At 39.7% G+C, this 18984-nt stretch overlaps 1 protein-coding gene across 1 annotated transcript; it reads left to right on the top strand.

Annotated features, from left to right (window-relative positions):
* Positions 1 to 334: 334 nt before the first annotated feature.
* CCDC83 (coiled-coil domain containing 83) lies at positions 335 to 17405 on the top strand (the record flags this gene model as incomplete). The annotated part of the gene is made up of 10 exons (XM_084305860.1): positions 335 to 417; positions 4193 to 4277; positions 6173 to 6341; positions 7031 to 7198; positions 10012 to 10103; positions 10967 to 11035; positions 12977 to 13098; positions 14138 to 14223; positions 15676 to 15857; positions 17220 to 17405. The coding sequence occupies 10 exons, from the start codon at positions 335 to 337 to the stop codon at positions 17403 to 17405; spliced, it is 1242 nt and encodes a 413-aa protein (XP_084161986.1).
* Between the last annotated feature and the right edge of the window lie 1579 nt (positions 17406 to 18984).

Below are 18984 nucleotides of genomic sequence, written 5' to 3'. Positions count from 1 at the left end.
AGAAACAACTGCTTGTTTGATTTGCAAGAATGTAGAACAACCCACAGTGAGGGATGCAGTAAGTAACTAGTGACAGAGGCCGCTGTTCCCGAACATCTCTGTGCAGGACAGCACTTCAGGATGTCCCCAGAACAGGGACCTGAGTTCTGACACGGGCAGGATTGTTGCTGTCAACAAAGCATCTTTTTTTGTTTATGTTAGAATTGTTCAGCAGCCTTTGACATTTGTAAAATAAGACATTTTCTGGATCGTTTTTTTCTCATTTTGTTTCTTCCTTTCTGCTTACCCTGTCATCCTTTTAGGTCTAGCTTCCAGCAGAAATACAGCAAAAAACATGGAAAAGAAGAAGAAAGAGGAGAAACCAGAAGAACAACTTTCAGAAGAATATACTTTCCAGAAAGCCTTACTGGAATTTCAGTAGGTTTAATATATTTAACTTTTCACTTACATAGAATATATGATATGAAAGCAGACAGCAAAGAGAAGTATCCAATTCAGAACCTGAACTGATCACCATATTGGCTATGGCAATTTTGCACTGTACTTTTTTTTCTTATTTTGAGTTTTCAAGGCTATTTTAGAAATCTGCACTTTTTCAACTGCTATACTATTCCTGTAAGAAATCTTTTAAGTGGATCAGAAATAATTTTGTGTCATTAGGATAAAACTTAGGACGAGTTTTAATAAAAGCTAAAAATGTTTTTGTCTGTTAGTAGCAGATGTTTGATCTGCATGCTCTTAGAGTGCAAGATCACATTTGATTGTACTTTCTGGAATTCCCTGGTGTTCACAGAGGTATGTAGTCACTAGCCGCAACCTCAAGATCTCTGGTTTGTTCCTCTGATGCAGCTGAGAGTGGAGCACAAAGGAAAGTGCTATGTGCAGTAGACCTTCAGAATAAAATCCTGGCTTTATGCAGAGGTTCTGAGCTGCTCCAGACTGTTCCAAAATCTCTAAAATGACCCTCACTGTAGGGAATCGTCCGAAGAAAAGCCATCACCATTTTTCAGTCCCACATCTTGTATGAAAAGTTCTTGCCAGTAAGTTACCTGTATAGCAGGAAAAGAAAACCCTGCTACGACCAGTATCTGATGCAATGTCTTCCTTCACTAAACGCAGGCACCTCTGCTGCACCAATACATATTTCCAAGTCATGTTCTCATTGTGTTCTACCTAAAGCAAGAGTTTTTTAACAAAATTGAAGAGCATTATTAAAATTATCTTGGAGCAAGCTTTTTATCAGGAACAAACAGTCACTGCTTTCTGTTCTTTACTTATGTTGATCCAAAGGAAACAGGATCAGTCATGATAGAACTATAAAACTATAACAAAACAAACCATGGACCTTATTAGTTCTCAGAGTCCCCACACAGCCAAGCAACCTAGAAATTATTTTCCAAACAGTAGTTGTCAGAAGCACAGCTGAGCAAAGCACTGTCCTCAGCTTCTAACGGAGGATGTAGGTGCTCGGTGCCAGGACAGACTCCATATACATTGCACAAACTAAGTGATAAAACTGTGGACCCAAAACAGGAACCTTACTCATGTAATAGTAACTCTACCCTCAACTTCTTACCTCAGTATTTAAAATCACAGTTTTATAGAGGATCACAGGAAAAATCTCATTGTCAGCTTACACAGGGAGGAAAAATTGATTTTGACCAACTTTTTGACTTTGAAAATAATGGAGAAGAACCTTAAAGCTTTTCTAAAATCAAGCAGAGAACAGAAAGAGCTAAGGGGAATATTCCAGTAAGTTATGTAATAGTCCAGTTGATTTGATCTCCAATCTCTTGGGAAGATGATTGAAAGGACTAAAATTAAGCTCTATGATTTTTATCAGAGAAAGAATTTGACAGGGAAAAACCTCAGCATACAACAATTATAATCAGTTTTTAAGGAGCAGGGAGCCCTACCTCAGTGTAGGAATGAAAAGCAGGCTGAGCGAGTGCAAGAGTAACCATGTGCAGTTCTGGTGACACCTATAGGAGTTTACAGGATGTGGGGTTTTCTGTTTCAGTTTATGAAGAAGAGAATACAAACTTCCACAGTGAAACAGACCAAGTTTAGCTGAATCCTATCACAAACAATATCTTCCAAAAAATGCCAAGAAAAATATTTTGCTTAGAAATAAGCAAACTGTATTACTAGGCTGAGGAGAAAAACTGGCTTCTGGTAAAGTTATTGTTGTGCTTAGTCAGATATCCAAGCAAACAACTCATTTATCTGAAGAGTCTTCCTCTGCAATGTGTTGTACTGACACATGATGTTTAGTTTCTGAAACAATAACAGAGAAAAAAGGAAAAAAAATAGTTTTCTTTCTGTCTTTCTCCTTCCCTCTCTCCCCCTCCTACTTTGCTCTCTCCTTACCTCTCTTTCTCTGATACTTTCCTTGTCTCTGTCATCTATAACTTCTCTGTACTGCTATATTGTGCAAAGCAGCCTAATAATACAAGCAAACGTCCTTCACATTCTTCTTTAGGAATTTTCAAGCATATAATATTTGTTTAACTTCCACTCCCACATTTTATTTTGCATGTTGAAGAATGGTTGCTGTTAACAGTGAGTTTATTATTTTGCATTTTCAGTACTGTTCTCTAGTTTGGGATTGGATTGGAACAGCAAACCTGTGAATTACTTACCCTAGTAACATCCTATAGATGACTGACAAAACTATTATGATACCAGGGAGGAGAGGTTTTGTGGCTTTGTTTTCTTTTTTTTTGGTAGAGGATGAAATATTTCAACTAGCATGCAGAGTTGAGAAAAATAGTACCAAAGGAATCATCAATCTAGCTGTTCTGTGGCTTCCTGAATCTGACAAATACCATGGAAAAAATCTTCAGAGGAAAGTTCCAACGTGTAGTAGACAAAATAGCATATATTTGTTCTTCTCATATGTATTTTTGACATTAACAAAGTGACATATATAATTCCACTTCATGGAAAATCTTAAAGTAGCAGAAATTAAGATCTGCATCAGTATTCAAAACACGAAAATTGTTTAATGTGGCAGGTGATTTAGGAGGTCACAGTGTGTGGCTGTTCTTGGTCTTGTTCAAGCTGTCACCTTTGTCTGATAAGTAATGTATTTTTGCCATAGCCATCACCTCCATGTCCCTCCATGTGGCCCCTCTAACTAATATCCTTGTACTTAGTGGGAAACCTGAAGCACACCTTGGAGCACACTGAGAGCAGAGCAGACAAATCTAGTAACCTCCAACTTACGTGACTCACTCCCAGAGTGATCCAATTTTAGCCAGGAAAATGTGACATTCTTTTAAATATATATATTTTGGTAGAGACAAAACAAAACTAAACAAACAAACAAAAAAGAAACAATAACAGTTGAAACAGTAAAAGATACTGTGATAATTGTACCACGTCTATTGTGCTGCATGGTGAATGAATTTCAGGAAGATGTAGGAAGATTACAGAGAACTTTGCAAAAAGACACCATTTGCAGTCCAACATTTCTCATTCTAGAAGAGAGATCATTAGAAAAAAACATTTCTTCAGCATCTGGGGCAAAGAGGATCACAAGTGGTCTATGAAAATTGTGAAAGCAGTGTGCTAGTTCTCTGAAAAAAAATGCGTAGATTTACTTACAGAACTACTGCAGTCCCCATTCCCTTAGCACTTCTTAGAGTTATTTAACAAGTTCTTACAGTAAACTTAAGTTCTTGGTGAAAAAAGCAGTTGAAGGCTCAGCAAATCAAAATTTTGGAAGAATTGGATGCCATTTAAGGCTCCAGTTTGGGATTCACCTGGCCTATCTCTTAGTGAGCTGTCTAGGCTTCCTATATGAGTATATGAGTGATGAGTAATAATTATTTATAGAGCACAAATTATCTTATCTTAAAAGAGATGTGGACAATAGGTTTTCTGAGCCACAGCCAGAAAGGAAAGAACCTGCTTCTTCCTCTCTCGTAGCTACTACTGGCTACTCTGGTAGCCAAAGGGATGGAGTAAGCAGGGAGTCTGCTTCTCACTATCAGCATGAGATCCAAACTGACACGAAGGTCCAGATCTATGTGGGAAGGCATTTCTTTCTGTGTAGTGAGTAGCCCCAAATTAATGAATCAATATCATACAAAAAATACATCCAAGTCACGTTCATGTCTCATCTAGCTTAAAGATTCCTTTTTCTTGCTTTTGAAAGGATTTCTCTTTCTTTATTCTTTCCCCACAGAATTGAAACCAAAGAAGCAGCAATTGATCAGGTTTTGTGTAATCTGAAACAAGTGGAAGAGAAGAACAAAGAATATCATGAAAGAGTAAGTGACTGTACATCCTTCTCCCACCATATTTCTTCCTCCCACCACATTTTATACATGGTATTTTAACTCACAGATTCAATTTTGTTTTTTGTTTTTTTGTTTTTTTTTTTTAATCCAAGTACTATATTTACTATAACTAATCATAGCAGTGAGTCTCTTGGAGTCAGTTAAACTAGAGTTAGTGAATCACTTCATAAGGTGAGAAGTTAAAAGGTGTTATAAAACGTAGGTGTTCTAAATACAACCATACAAAAAAAAAAAAAAATGAGCTGCAGGAATAGAAATGCAGATTTGGGCACAGGAGTTTAGTTAAAGTGAGTTCAGTGAAGGTGATTTCCAATCTATATGAAGTACTCAGTAACCACCTAAGTATTTACTATTACTCTGCCCACCTTTCACTAGGTAACTTTACTGTAGTATGTTCAGATTTGCTTTCTCAAACAATCCTGCAAATATTCCTCAAGGAGGTAAAGAATACAGCTTCAGCATAAAGAAGAAGAAACAGCATTATCTGATTTTTGTTGGTAGTATTAGCAGATCTGCCTACGTATAGAGGTTTGCTGACCTTCTCTGGTTCATTTCCGAGGTAAGGAAATTGCACAGTTTCAAATTGTCACAAATTGTGAGAGTTTAATTATTCTTTCAAATTTACTTATAATCAAAAATGAACAACAACAACAAAAAAAAAGCATCACACCGTTGTCTAGCTTTAATTTTTGGCACTGCTTGATGAAGAGACCCTTTCTTGTTGGTTAATAGTTGTGTTACTAGGATTTTTTTTAAAAACGAAGTTAAGTAACCTTGTTGTGATCGAGGTTATAATCACACCTGAGTTACACGTATACATAACAGTCTAAGTATGGCACCTGAGAAATGAGACTAGTGGGCTTTGAAAGTGGATATATGTACAATCATCTAATGAAAGGAATTAAAATCTCTCACAAATTCTTAAACTGGATCAGGTGATCAAACAATGCTGCCTCTTGCACTTCCCAGAGCAGTTAAACATTAAACAACCAACCTCTCTATGTCCTTCCCATGCCTGGTTGTTCCTTTGCTTTAAAAAATACCCATCTGTTTGGTGTTCATTTCAGACTTGAAGCCTAGTTCATGGTCCCTCAAGGACTTCTTCATACTTTAGACTGTACAAAGTACTTCAGGGCATTCTCGTAGTGCTATTTGGGGTCCCTTCTCTTTGGGCTGCAGCTCTTTGGGCTCCCTTCTTTGTTTCCTGCTTAATGTTTCCAAGCAGTTTACAGTTAATCTTTTTGAAAGTGAGGAATGTTTGAGACTCTCTACTGCATTATTATTGTTGCAGTTTGGTTGGTGTGGTTGTTTGCTCCTCCTTGGTGTCCTTTGGGAGCAAACATACACAGTCAGTAATTTCATTTGAGTGTCACTTACAAGGCTGATGGCAAGGGGACACAATCACAGTTGTGGAATTGGTAGGTATAACTAATTCCAGCTTTGGCAACTCTATCTGCTGTGGTTATAGGCAAGTGACTTGATTGATGACATTTCCACATGAAGGTGGTAAATTGTCATGAAGAATGTTGAAGTGAAGAACTAAATGACTTGTGAATGGGAACAATGTTATTTCCCCACCAGGAGCTTTCTTTCCAGGCAATGGAGGACTATTCATGTGCTGCACCGAGTAGGGCAGTCATTTGTTTCTCATTTCCTTGTGGTAATGGACTTGAAGTTATTGAGAAACTTCTGAGACTTGCAAATCTCCTCTCCCCTCCGTCCTTTTCAAAACATGAAGAATAGCTGAGTGGTTTTGCAGTGTGTCCTGGCACGGGTACAGATCCAACTTTTCTTCGTTGCTTAAATTTGTAACTTTGAGAACCAATTTGAAAATATCTCAATATAAGCCCTTCCAACTCTCATAGAACAACCGTCTGAAGGAAGAACAGCAGGCACACATCAGGCGTATACTCAGAAAAATAGAAGAAAAGGAGAAAGAGCAAGATGAAAAGGAGGTTGTAACTAGGGATGACGTGGAAGAGTCACTGCAAGCCACATGGCAGTACACTAAGGAGAAAGAACAGCTTCTGAAAGGTACCTTGTGAGTTGCAGAAGCATGGTTTGTAATTTACACGCTTGGAATTAAATACTTCTTTGCAATTTAAATAGAGATTCAGTGTCTTTGTTACATAAAAAGCATACAGCTTTTCCTCCCTGAATTTAATTGTGGAGAACCTATAAGTAAATCTGTTATTTAAGTCAAATTAAAATTCAAAAGAAGTGGGTCTTTTATAGAAATAGACCTGGTATATTAGACTGTTTTATTCTTTCCACGTGACATGTATTACTGTGCAAGTACAGAAGCTTCATATTTTCCATTCTATTGAAATTAATGGAAGCTTTATACACTGGCTCCACTGGAAGATAAAAAAAAAAAATAGAAATGATGGCAGCAAAAATGACTGGGTTTGGTTGTAGAAAGCTGTGGCTGCCATCCCTGTGATTCTCAATCAGAGTGAAATCACATGTCTTTACTTGCAACATGCCAGTGAGCACTGTTGTCTCCTTGGCAGAATAAGATCTGGCTGTTTTCAGCAACGATGGTGGCCCTTGATACTGTGTCATCATGTTGTAGTGTGCTGTAATGCAGAAGAGTCCCCTCTCTTTCCCTAATCCCACAGAAAGTGCCTTTTTTAAAGAAGTTGAGGAACTCATAAGAATTATGAACTATCAGCTTAAGAAATTGGTAACAAACTTGTCTTCTGATGCCCTCATTTCATTAGACCTGCGCTCCCGAATGGAAGAAACTGACCAACAACTTTCAGCAAAGCAGAGTGAGAGGGATTACTGGTTGGAGTACAAAAATGTGGGAAGTAAAACACATGCCAACAAGATTAAGAATCTGGAAAACGACATCAAGGAAGTCAAAGATGACCTTCACAGGGCTACAGGTCAGTTTACAGCTAGTGTAATGCACATTACTTGCATTAATTAATTAAATTATAAACTTAGTTTGAGTCCAAGTTATAGTCATTTCTGACAGCTTTTCAAAACTGTGTGCCTAAGCAGGGCTGCGTAATCCTCCTGTAAGACAGAACTCTATCTCCATGAATGTCACTTTGTTAACAAAATTAATAAAGTTATGATTAATAAATCATAAAAAAGTTTTTTAATCATAAAAAGTGTATTAATCATAAAAAATTTTATTAATAAATTAATAAAGAAATTATGAGCATTTAAAGAAACTGATAACCTTCTCTTCTGACTATTTTCTTGTAAAACACAGGCAACCCATTTTTTAAAAATGTTGCTGTGACGGCCAGCAGTTTGTTTTTTTTTTTAATAGGTTTATGCGTGTTTAGATCTCCTACACACATGGCTCCCTTAGCACTCCTATTTGAAAATGTTGACTCTGCTCTCGTTGCTTCTTGTCACGCTTGAAGCACTTTGCATGTTGAAAACTTCTTTGACAGGCTCATGGTATGAGCTCATTCTTGGAACACCATCCTTTGAATCGAGCACGCTGGTTTAAATTCAGGACTAGAGGGAGCTGTACAGCCAGTGGTTTGAACTTGGCCTCCTGGTTGCATAGTCTCATGCGTGAGGCCCTGCAAAACTGCCAGCGCAGACATACACAGACCCTGGGAACTGTTTCAACACTGACACAACAGGGGAATTAATTTAAGAGCTCATGTATTCTGGTGCCGAGTGCTTTACGAACCCATTAGATCTCTTTACTACTGCACTATTTTAAAATCATGTAAATGTTTTGCTGGTATGTAACCCGTGCCGCTAACAGGAGAAGGATGTCCTGGTTTTCTCCCTTTACGACCCTCTCAGTATGCATGACTCCAGCCAAGCAGCTGGTAGTAACAGGCAGTGACACTGCTCTGACAGTCTCCCTATATTCCGTGCCAACCATTACCAGGCACCAGCTACTGCGGATACGAGCCAGCCAGCTATCTTTTTTTGTCTTGTGAAACATATTTTATCATGATTAAGATCTGCATTACACTTTCTGCATTGCCAGATAGCCAGCCCATCAGAGATCAAGATCTGTGTTCAAAGAGAGGTCGGTGTTTTGCATTGTGTGCTTTCCCTGTTCTCAGTCGGTTGAAAACTTTTGCTATACAGCTGCTGGTATATGGAAAGAAAAAGAGAATAGGCTCTTATATAGAATGCCAGAACTATCCAATAGCAACATTCAGTCTGACCTCCTGCATAGCAGGGGCTACAGAGCCAAAAATGTGTGACTAAACAGAAGTGTGTTTGTAGAGAGGCTGTCACAGAGGTACCTACAGCAGTTGCCTAATTAACATCCTGCAAAATGATGCTGCCAGCACGGGATGTTAGCATACTTTTTACCCAGCTTCCTGAAATCAAACTTGTGGCTGGGGAGTACTGTCTATACAGAGTTTACATCCAACAAATTCTCAGTGTGATACTGCAGCAAACTGGGCTTGTTCAGCTCTCACCCTTGTAACAGGCTTAGAGAGTAAGCATAGGTGGGGAGGTTCCTGTTTTTTTTATGTACCTGACACTGGCATAGCTTTTGTGGTGTGGACATTTTAAACAAAATCACTGGAGGGTAGAGGCAGCAAAAGAAAGCCTAACATTTACATGAGGTCTGCGGAAAACAATGCCGCAGTGAGACTGAGGGTAAATAGCCTCCCTAGAAAAAAAACGAGCATGTCTGAACAGTTCCTCCTTTGCTTAGTCTCCCAATACATCTCAGATTGTTTTGCTATCTGAAAGAATGAAGGGGTGATTTAATTACAGTATGTAAGCACTTCCCACTTCATTCTGCCAAGTCCAGATGGCGGATTGATTAAGGTAGGCCAGGTTCCACCGTGCTAAATTAGGAACTAATGCACAACTAATGCACCTTTCTTATTTGACTGCCTTTGATTCCACAGCGGGTCCATGACCAGACACTCATTTACAGCCCGGTCAGCAGCAGACTGCAACACAAGTGCAGAGCTAGGCAGAATTTCAAGCTTCTGGAACAAGTGTGAATTGCCTTCCTTCAAAGAAGTTTGCTACAATCCCATTAATTCTTTCACAAGGAGAACATACCAAGCAGCGCTGGGCTATTTAGTACAGCACAAAAACAACTGAAGGGAAGGATGAAATAATTAAACAGCAAAAGAACAGAACTTGAAGTCAAAGCCATTCAGTTAGATACAAGACATACTTTCTAAATAAGGACCACAAGTAACAATGAAAGCAAATAACTGAGGCAATTGCCACATTCTCTGTTTTGTCCTGTTGTCAAATTGGAACCCTCCTGGAAAGCTTAGATAAGTCAGAAAATTTATTAGGTCCAGTATAATGATAACTGAAAAAATGCTGCCATAAAATGATCTAATATGCTTCTATATCTAAAGCCTAAGCTTTCTAAGCACACCTCTTGCATAACTCCGGGAGCAGTGCTATTTAGAGAGTCAAAATGTAGTGGTAAGATACAAATATCTTAGTGGAGAACTACTCAGCTTAGTAGCTGTTGTAGTTGCCAGCAAAAAATTGCAAGATACTTCAGATTTCTAGTTTTTTAGTTAACTCTACTGTCCTTTGGGTTTAGAAGGACATTTTCTATGGACAAGTTAGATGCTCCACGGGACAGGATTCAGTGCATGGGGTGGTGGCTGACAAGTTCCTCCTTAGGAACAACGTGGCATGTGTCTATTTGGTGTCAGAAGACATTGATGTTACATAATGATGTCTGTTTTTTTTTTGTTTTTTTGTTTTTTTTTTTTCTTTGAAGAATATTATAGAAAGGCTTTGAAAGCAGTGAAAGAAGAAAATGACAGACTAGTTGAGCTGTACGTGAAGAAAAGTAAGGAACTGGCGCCAGAGGTATCCCTTCTGTCTTTTTTCAAAATACCAACTGCATCATAGCTATGATTTATGTACTCTGCATTAATCTTAACTGGAATTAAGACGTGGAACTTTTCTAACAAAGTGAGAGCAATATAATCTGGTAGTACTCTTACTGAATATGGCTTAGCTTATTACTAATGACATAACCTTTTTTTTTTAGTATCAGACCATCAGTGAGTAGATATGGGGCATTTTACAAGAGGGGTTGTGGGAAACAGGGGCACAGGTAGTACTTGTTCAAAAACATGTCACCTTTGCTGTCATTTTAATTTTTATGTTTACATAGAGATCAAAAAAACATGTCATGTGAGAACCTAATCTAAAGGACTTCATGATTACAGTGATCTGCATTGGTATCTTCCCTCCCAGTTGTTCCTTTCCTCTCACTGACATCAATAATTAAATAGCAGTGATGGCTCATTAGCACAGAGCTCTCCGTGTTTCTGTCACTTGTCATAGATCAGTGCTGCCTCGGTTGTGATTGGTCTTGTCTTTTTTTAATAGCAAAAGATTTGATACCTTGCAAACAGGAAGATTTGAACAGTGGTGGGAACTCAGCAGAAAATGATAGACAAAAAAGAAAATTTGCTAACTCAAATATAGGAAACTATAAAATACTGGTAAATTGCTTGTCATATATAAAGCACACTGGGCTGGGTGATGGAGAAGAAACAGCTGGCGCTGTGGGCTAAATCTGCTCGTAATCCCTCAGGGGATGTTACAGGCTGTCTTGTGGATGTTTCTTAATTATTTCCTGCTAAAGAGCAGAAGGTTCTTTTTAGTATACAGCACTGTCAAAGTCCTGCTTTCCGAGATGGTCTTAAATTGTGTTTTCCCAGAGTGCTGTAAGATACTTAGACAAAAGCAGCATCAGAGAAATTGAAGAGAATGAGTGGCTGAAAGAAGAGGTAAGAGGATCACTTGCTCTCAGTTTATCATGGCAGTTCAGGTTTGAAATGCAGTGGCCTAAAATCATAGCTGTCTCCAGTGACCAGACTCTGAAGACTTTAATGGGAGAGATGAAAAGAGTTTTGGAGAAAGAGGGCTTCAGGCAGCTTTAAATGGGAGATAATAAAGAAACCCTGGAGATTAGGACATCGAAGAGAGGAAAATCAAAATTGCAGAAAGTTGTAATTGGTTCCTTGATAGCTCTTAGAGTGTTCTTTACTGGCAATTTAGAGTTAAATATTGGATATGTGTAACTTTTTGTGTCCAGGAAAACCCTTTTTGTGAGACAAATTAATGAAATTGATTTTTCCATGGTTAAAGTTTGATATTGTGTTATTCCAGTCAATGCAGATTCTTCGTTGCAATCAAATCTAAACAAGAGACTGGAGGAAGGAAATGCCCTTCCCCATCACTGCAACCTCACAGTTTAGAACTGAGCAGGATTTTGGGGGAAGTTAATGAATGAATTTACAGTTTTTCAGTGCCAGATCAACAAACCTGGCAGTTTCTCCCTTTTACCTACTAGTTTGCGGCACCACAGCTTTTGAGGCAATAAGGTAGTGGTCAGCAGAAGGGAACGAGTGTTTTAATCTGCATATGAACATGCAGGAGCTTGAATTTAAACATCCTTTCATGGAATGCTTATGTAAAGCTGGAGGACTCCCTTCCCTTCTTCTGTCTCACAAATTTTACACATTATTAGGCAGTGTCAACAGAGGAGATCCAATCTGGAGTAGTCTTTTGTGCTGACAGGCCTTCTTCTCAGACTTGAGGGCTGTGGGTTTTTTTCCTCTCAGCTAGAAGTTTGCAGTGTTATGAATTAGCTTCTTTTGTTATTAGTTTCCTATGGTATGAGTTAGTGCTCTGAATTATTGTGGAAAACAAAACTATTATCACTGACTTCTCCAATCCTCTGAATTCATCCATTCATTTCCTTGGCTTTTCTTACACAGATGGAATGTTTTCCTCCAGGCTGATGTTTATATGGAGCTGACAGACTCTTCCAGTATATTGTTTTAGGGAGATAAAGATTTCAGTTTTGTCCCAGTCCAAATTTTTTTTTTTCCAGTTTCGACACTGAACTGAAAAATGAGTTACCAACACAGACCTAAAATAATTACCTCAACATTTGAATGAATTTGAAGAATACAGTCACAATTTTCCAAGGTTACTGTGTCACACCAACAGGATACAAAGCTGCATCACCTCATTATGCCAAGACACATTCCCTTACTGGTTAATGACTTGCCATTTTCACCTTTTTTAACCCCTGGGAAAAACAGGAAGTAGCTTTTCACTGCATATTTGGATGATTATAGCTGGGTGAATTTGGCCTAGGTGACAACAGAAGCATTCAGGTCACTGAGTACTGTTTTCATACATGTGTTTAAAGCTATGGTTTTGGGGGAGGTTTCCATCCCATAGTGCTTTCCACTTCCCAGTGGAGGAGGTAAGAACTTGCTTGTCCTTCAGGAAAATGAAAAGAAACTGTGGGAACTGAGTAGTTGGTATCCTGTTGTTAATATAACTTTATTGCAATACGGGGTGACTACCAGTCCAAAAGAAAGTAAAACCTAGGGTTTAGACAATGTTGTGGCTAACCTGGACTGAAAGCATCACTAATTCTGGGTAAGAAGGTTTTATGGAATTAGAAAAGGAACACTTGCTCAGCAAGAGCCTGAATTTGTCTCTGAAAAGGTTTTTCTCTCTCAAAGGTCTGGTGTGAAACTGAAAAAAAAGCGAGATCCAGAGTTTCTCTCTCCCAGAACTGTTTGGCCACACGAGAAGAGTCTGCTGTCAGGGCTTTTTTCCTAGGAATACATTATTGACTATTTTACTAGGAAAGCTTTCCAATATGTGTATAGTCCCACTAAAATTACTTTTTTTTTTATTGCCAAAAGGTTAAAGTGTACCGAAAGAAAGTGAGAGATTTGAAAACCTCTATTCAGCTTCTAGAAGAAGAAAATATAAATTTAGTGACAAAACTGATTGATGGCAAACTTCGGAATCTGAAAGTACCCAGGTAAGATGATGCCTTTACAGACTCAGAAATGATTATGACTTTTAAAAACAATGCCGACTCCTGCCTCTAAAGCTATTGGGGCTCTCCAACAACAAAACCAAGGTAATTTTCTAGTTGTGGGGAGGCAGAATTTGGCTACATGGGGGACTTGTATCTTTGAAGGATGACAGTGACTTTGTAACCTTCTAAATACCAAAATTCAGGGAAGAAGCTAGTTTTTTTAATAACCTACAAAAACCCGTCCACACTCTCTTTCTTCTGATGGAGACACAACTGGGGCCTGGAAATAATTTCTTTCTGTCATAATTGTCTCAGACCAAGTGCTGAGTAATAGATTTTTCCTTTATTGTTAGCAAATTTTTAAAGGATGTGAGGATTAATATGCAAATATATGGGGTTTTGCAACCTCCAGTGAAACAGATGGCATGTAGTACTGAGCTGAAGTAAGGAAGAGGCCTTGGGATGTGTCTCTTTGTAGAGGTGTCTATAGTATTAGTTCCTTTTGTATTGAAATAATTGAACTTGTTTCCCAGAGAATGATTAATTTAGCTGCTAAATGTCATCACCAATGATATCAAAAGCACAGAGTAACAATGGGAATGCCTCCTCTTCTTTCCCTAGTGCCAGCTCAGTGATTTCAGCCCTATTGCACAAAAAAGTTCAGTGTCTTAAGTCAGAAGTGAACATTTTTCTCTCCTCTCCAAACTTTGGACTGCTTTTAAGAAAGAGCTGCCAGCTGCGGTTTGAATCTTGGCCTGACTGGAGACTATAACATTTGTTTTCTTTTAGTCTCATGGACATAGCTGAACTAAAGCTCTGAGAACAAAAAAGAGCAGCATAGAGCCACTAAGCTACCTGGCTGCCTCCGTTGCATTTTTGAACCATTGCACCATCCTGCCTTTGTGGTTAAGCAGCAAATGGCTTTCAGAAAAGGCACTCTCTCCCCACCCCAAAAGATTGCACAGGGTGATTTAGAGAGAAAAGTCAGCCCTCTAATGTGAGTTTCACTTTTGGTGTTGTTGTTTTCTTAATTTTATAGGCATTTGTGTCTTACTCAGGCGGCTGGCTTGCAAGGTGAATTCTCCCAGGATGAAATTAAAGCAGTAGAGCCCAGAGAGTACTCAGGTAATGCACATGGCAGCAGCTTGTAAGAACTGATCAGTCACTGAATGTTGAAAAACTTTTTATTGTTGAAGGTTTCTCCAAACTGCCTGTTTTACATGGTGAGCACTTAATTTCCCACTACAATAATGACAAACTGGAGTTTGGGTTAGGAGGAGACAACACCATCTGTAATAGTTTGAAAATTGAAATCAGTGTTGAGGTTGTTAAATGCAGTTATTTTTATACATCTAGCCAGGAGTGTGGTCAGTAGGATCAGCAACCTTTTACAAAGATGCTTCATATCTTAATCAGTTCTTACCTGATCCATGTCATCATGACTTCGTTATCATATCTTGTCCCAGAGAGGACACGCTGGCTTTTACTTCACATGTGCACACACCTCGCAGTCATTCAGCACATTGAGGCACACCAGAATTAATTTTAAATGAATCCCTAGCGACAGCAGATGAAGCTGTGTGGAGCTCAGCCTGAACTGAAAATCTTGGTCAGCGGTACTGAACTCCAGGCCGAATATACCCCGATAGGCATGCCCAGGAAAAATATATCCTGGTAGGAAAGAAGGGCCACGTCGGTGTGTTTACCACTCAGAGTGGTTTATGTGGATACCTTAGTATCACATTTTCATTTGCATCTTTTTGTGAGCAGAAGAAAGAGAGAAAAAAAGACTAAATTAAATTGAAAAGGTAAGTTGCAGAAATTGAAGTTGTGAATATGTGAAAAAGGTTGTGAGTATGTGAAAAAGTCTGTTGAAGCTGTGAATCTGAGAAGTTCTGATCGGTTCCAGCCATGTATGGGCCTTTGGGAACCACCAGGCACCAGCAAACGTTGACTAAGAGCTTGGAATTATATTCGTGTTTGAACAGTTCGGCTGTTACCTGTGCTGTACCTTCACCTAGTCAAGTAGCTCTTGTTCCAGTAAGCTGGGATCAAGTCACTGTCCCAGACCAACATAAAACGTGACAGCCCATGTCCTGAACTGTCTACCATCACGAGAATTGGTCAAATACAAATGCAAGCTGTGCAGGGGAGTTACAGGTAGACGAGCTGTGGCTCAGAAACTTGCATATATGTGCATAGAGATACATACACTGATAAAGAAATAAATGTTTTTGCTGTTTTCCTAGTCTTTAGCTATTCATGGCTATGCAGGATATAAGCTGAACTAATAAAAGCTATTTTTTCCCCTGTCCCATAGGCCCATCACTTCTTAATTCCAGTCAATTTCAGTCCCTGATCTTGATCAGAAGTTGTGAGGAGCAATAAACATAGAAAACTCAGTGAGAAAAAACAACATTTGGCTTGGATTGCCAATTAAAAATCCTGCCAAGCTGTTTATGACATGGCACTGGCCAAGCCACAGTAAAGATCGCAGGCACTGCTCATACTGAGTACTAATTCTGATCTTCATAAAGTTTTAACAGTTACATGCACATTATTATTCTCTTTTAAAAGCAAAGACAGATGGAGAGGAAAGCCTCAAAAGTGCTGCAGTGCCCTGTCAAAAGAGAAAATCCTCTCCAAAGATTCAGTCTGAAACAGAGGATGGGAAGCCTCAAGACAGCGATGAGGAGCTGCAGGAAAAATCATTGACTCCACTTCTTAACAGCTTGTATGAAGTTGAACAAGATTTCCAGGTATGAGTTCAAGTAATCGGGTCTTTCACTGACACAAATGGATTTCAGTATGGAGCGTGAACTGCCAGGAGTGGTTTTATTCCTGGTGTTGTTACAGAAAAAAAAAACCTGGACAGGGTTTAGTCCTCAAAAGAGGTGATGGTACCTGCTCCAGGAGATCCTCGATTGCAAAAAGCTGCTTTCTGCTTCCATCCAATATCGCACACTTGAGTTATGAGAACTTGAACACATTTGTAAATAAGCCAATTACTTTTGGAAAATTTATTGTTATTCCACGTCACATCATGGATTTCTACTGCAAATTCAAGAAGTGATGTGGAAGTGGTACAGACTGCAAGGCTTGCTGTGTAGACATAAATCTCCATAATGTTTCCTTTCCCTTGAATATTGTATTCAAACACAATAATGATGCTTTTTGCTTTTTTTAAACAAACAACTATTTCTAGAAATTTGGCATTAATTTAATAACTTGCAGCTTGTGTTCAGAGAAGTCATCCTGTTGCTTTGATCAGAGACTGCCTTAGGGAACGGCTCTGTCCTGAAGAGTCATTGCATGGAAAAGCTGAACATTTCACAAACAGACAAACAAAATCTGTCCAGGTGCTTGCTTCCTTGCAGCTGTTGCCTCAGGAGAGGAACACTAGCTTTGCTTCTTCTCTCCTGCTGTTAGCACTGCAGAGCCCACCCTACTGAGGGACACAGGTGCTGCTGGCATTCCTGTATTTCACAAAAATTAAGGTATAACTACAAACAGTGGTGTTGCAACTAGCAGGAAAGCATTTATTAAACTTGATTCAAGACCTTGTGCTGTAGGGTTCCTTCTCCCTAGCCTTCACTGTACGATCCTGCTGCTGCCTCTAGGGAACTGTAGTGCGCATCGGCCTCTTCTCTAGCTGGTTCACTCACCATCCCAGCAGCAAAGCCTGCCTTTGTTTGTTTTGTTTCTTCCCCTTGAATTAGTTTGACTCACCTGAACTGAGTCAGAGGCCTAGGGAAGTCCAGAGCCAGCACAAACATGGTGCAAGCACCAAGTTGGATTTGGACCTCTCTCTTTTGGCAGTACTGAACTGTTGGATTAGTTTAATCCTTCTCACGGAACTAAACTTGGGAGCAGAATTTGGGCTGCAGAGAAAACATTATTGGTGAAAACATGCAGGAAAAGAGAGCAGCAGGGCTGCATCCTCCTAGGATCAGCTGGCTTGTAGATTAACCCACTAACACTGAAATTACTGAACATGGCAACCCCAGGACAACACTTGTGGAGTTGCTTTTAAGAGGAAAGATGCAGTTTGTTTAGTTTGTTGTTGAAGAGCTGCCTCTTTTCTCTGCAACTGCAGAAGAACGGTATTTTTTCTTCTTAAGGAATACTTAAAACTGGGTCCTCTGGAGTCAAAGCTAATGTGTGTGATTGGAAGAGCCATGCCTATTCACAAGGAGCCAGAAGAAATGCCAGGCAAGAGCCCCACGGAAGGTGGCTCTATGGCTAAATCCAACAGGCACATCACAGCTGAGATGATCAAAGCCTTGACTAAGGAACAGGTTGGTTAAAAAAAAAAAAGAGAAGCCGTGCTGTTAACAGACACGTAACACTCTCAGTTCATTAAATATTTGCTCTGTCGTTCAAAGAGTGTGTGGACTTTGTGGTTACTATTTTTGAGTGTCTGAATCATCCCCACATAGAAGTTTAATTAGGGACATGCCCAGATTGCGAACTGAATGGCTGTTTTCCTTCAACTTGGAGGTATCGCTGGGGCATATCTTGAGCTTCTCAGTCCAAACAGCTGCACGTGTGGCTAAGAAGTTCTTATGAGAAGTTATAGCTGAGGTATTATGAGCTGAGCTTTTGTGATCCCTACTCGCTGTGTGTCAAATGTGGAATTCCAGCTCAAGCTGACACTGAACGCAGGCTGCCATAAAATACAGAACTGCTACAAAACACTTAATTCTTTGCTAAATCAGAACCCAGTTTACCCAAGCGCAATTCAAATATTGCTGGAAATTCAATGTTTGAATGCATTTTATCTGTCTGCGTGAAAAACTCCACTGAAACATATTGCAATTACTACAAGTTAATTTTCAAATTTCAAAGGCATAATTTCAAAGCATAAAAATCATTGAAGTCTTTCAATTTGTTACAGAATTGGCCAAGTATGTGGGGTAAGCCTTTATTTTTGTTCTGTGGCTGGTCTCTCCGGACATGTATCTCAGCACACTGAGTCAGGGATTTTTTTCCCATTCTCATTACACATTGTGGACGCCCTGTCTGGAGCAGACAATGCAGTTACTTCCCCAAAGGCACAAATAGGAAATGCACAGGTCAAAAACCTCTTTGGAAACTTGTGCCGGCATTAAATAGTTCAATTTAAACTCTTGAGGGGTTAATCAGGTACTTGGAAAAAAGCTTTTTTAGAATAAATAACTGACCAACCTATAGCCGTGCAGTGTCTCAGTTTATCCCACACTTCAGCACTAACATTTTGCATTCTCCAGGTGAGCTCAGCCATTCCTGCCCAGCAGGTGTCTCCCTGAGCTGGAGGTGAGAGGAGCTGGCTGCAGCTCCTTGCAGACACAAAACGGAGGAGCCTTCGTCTCAAACCCAACCTCACGTTGGGTGGGCATGTGGTGAGCCACATAGTGAGCACTTAAAGGAGTTTGGCCGTGTCGCTGCTGTAACCCAGCTGAGTTACAGCACAGGCTGAGGTGGCTCCTAACACTCAGGAGTCCAAAGCGGATCCCGACTCACAAGGTGCCAACGTTTTAAGCACAGCAGCAGCCCCTCCGTGGCAACGCCGCCTCTCTTTGAGTGCAAGCTGCATGAGACGGCGTGCTTGAAAGCGGGATTAGTTCTGCTCAGGGGTTAGTCTGGCTTTTTGTATAGTCACAGAATTAGAATATGGCTTTGCTGTTCGAGAAAAGCCTCGCCTTCTTCCCACCACTCCCCCGAGGGCATTTACAGACGCCTTCTCCAGGCATCTCCGTGCTTATGCCCGTCATCCACACCGCAGCATAGGGCAACATAAACTCGTACCTCAGAAAAAAAAAGACTTTGCAGCTTGAAATTCACCATTTAGATTTTAACCATAAGTGCCTGCGTGGGCGGGAGGGAGTTAAAAAGAAATGTGAAACA

The sequence above is a fragment of the Netta rufina genome (genome assembly GCF_964035555.1).
Source record: "Netta rufina genome assembly, chromosome: 1".
In the NCBI taxonomy this organism is placed as follows: Eukaryota; Metazoa; Chordata; class Aves; order Anseriformes; family Anatidae; genus Netta; species Netta rufina.
This window is presented reverse-complemented; position numbering and strand designations above follow the sequence as displayed.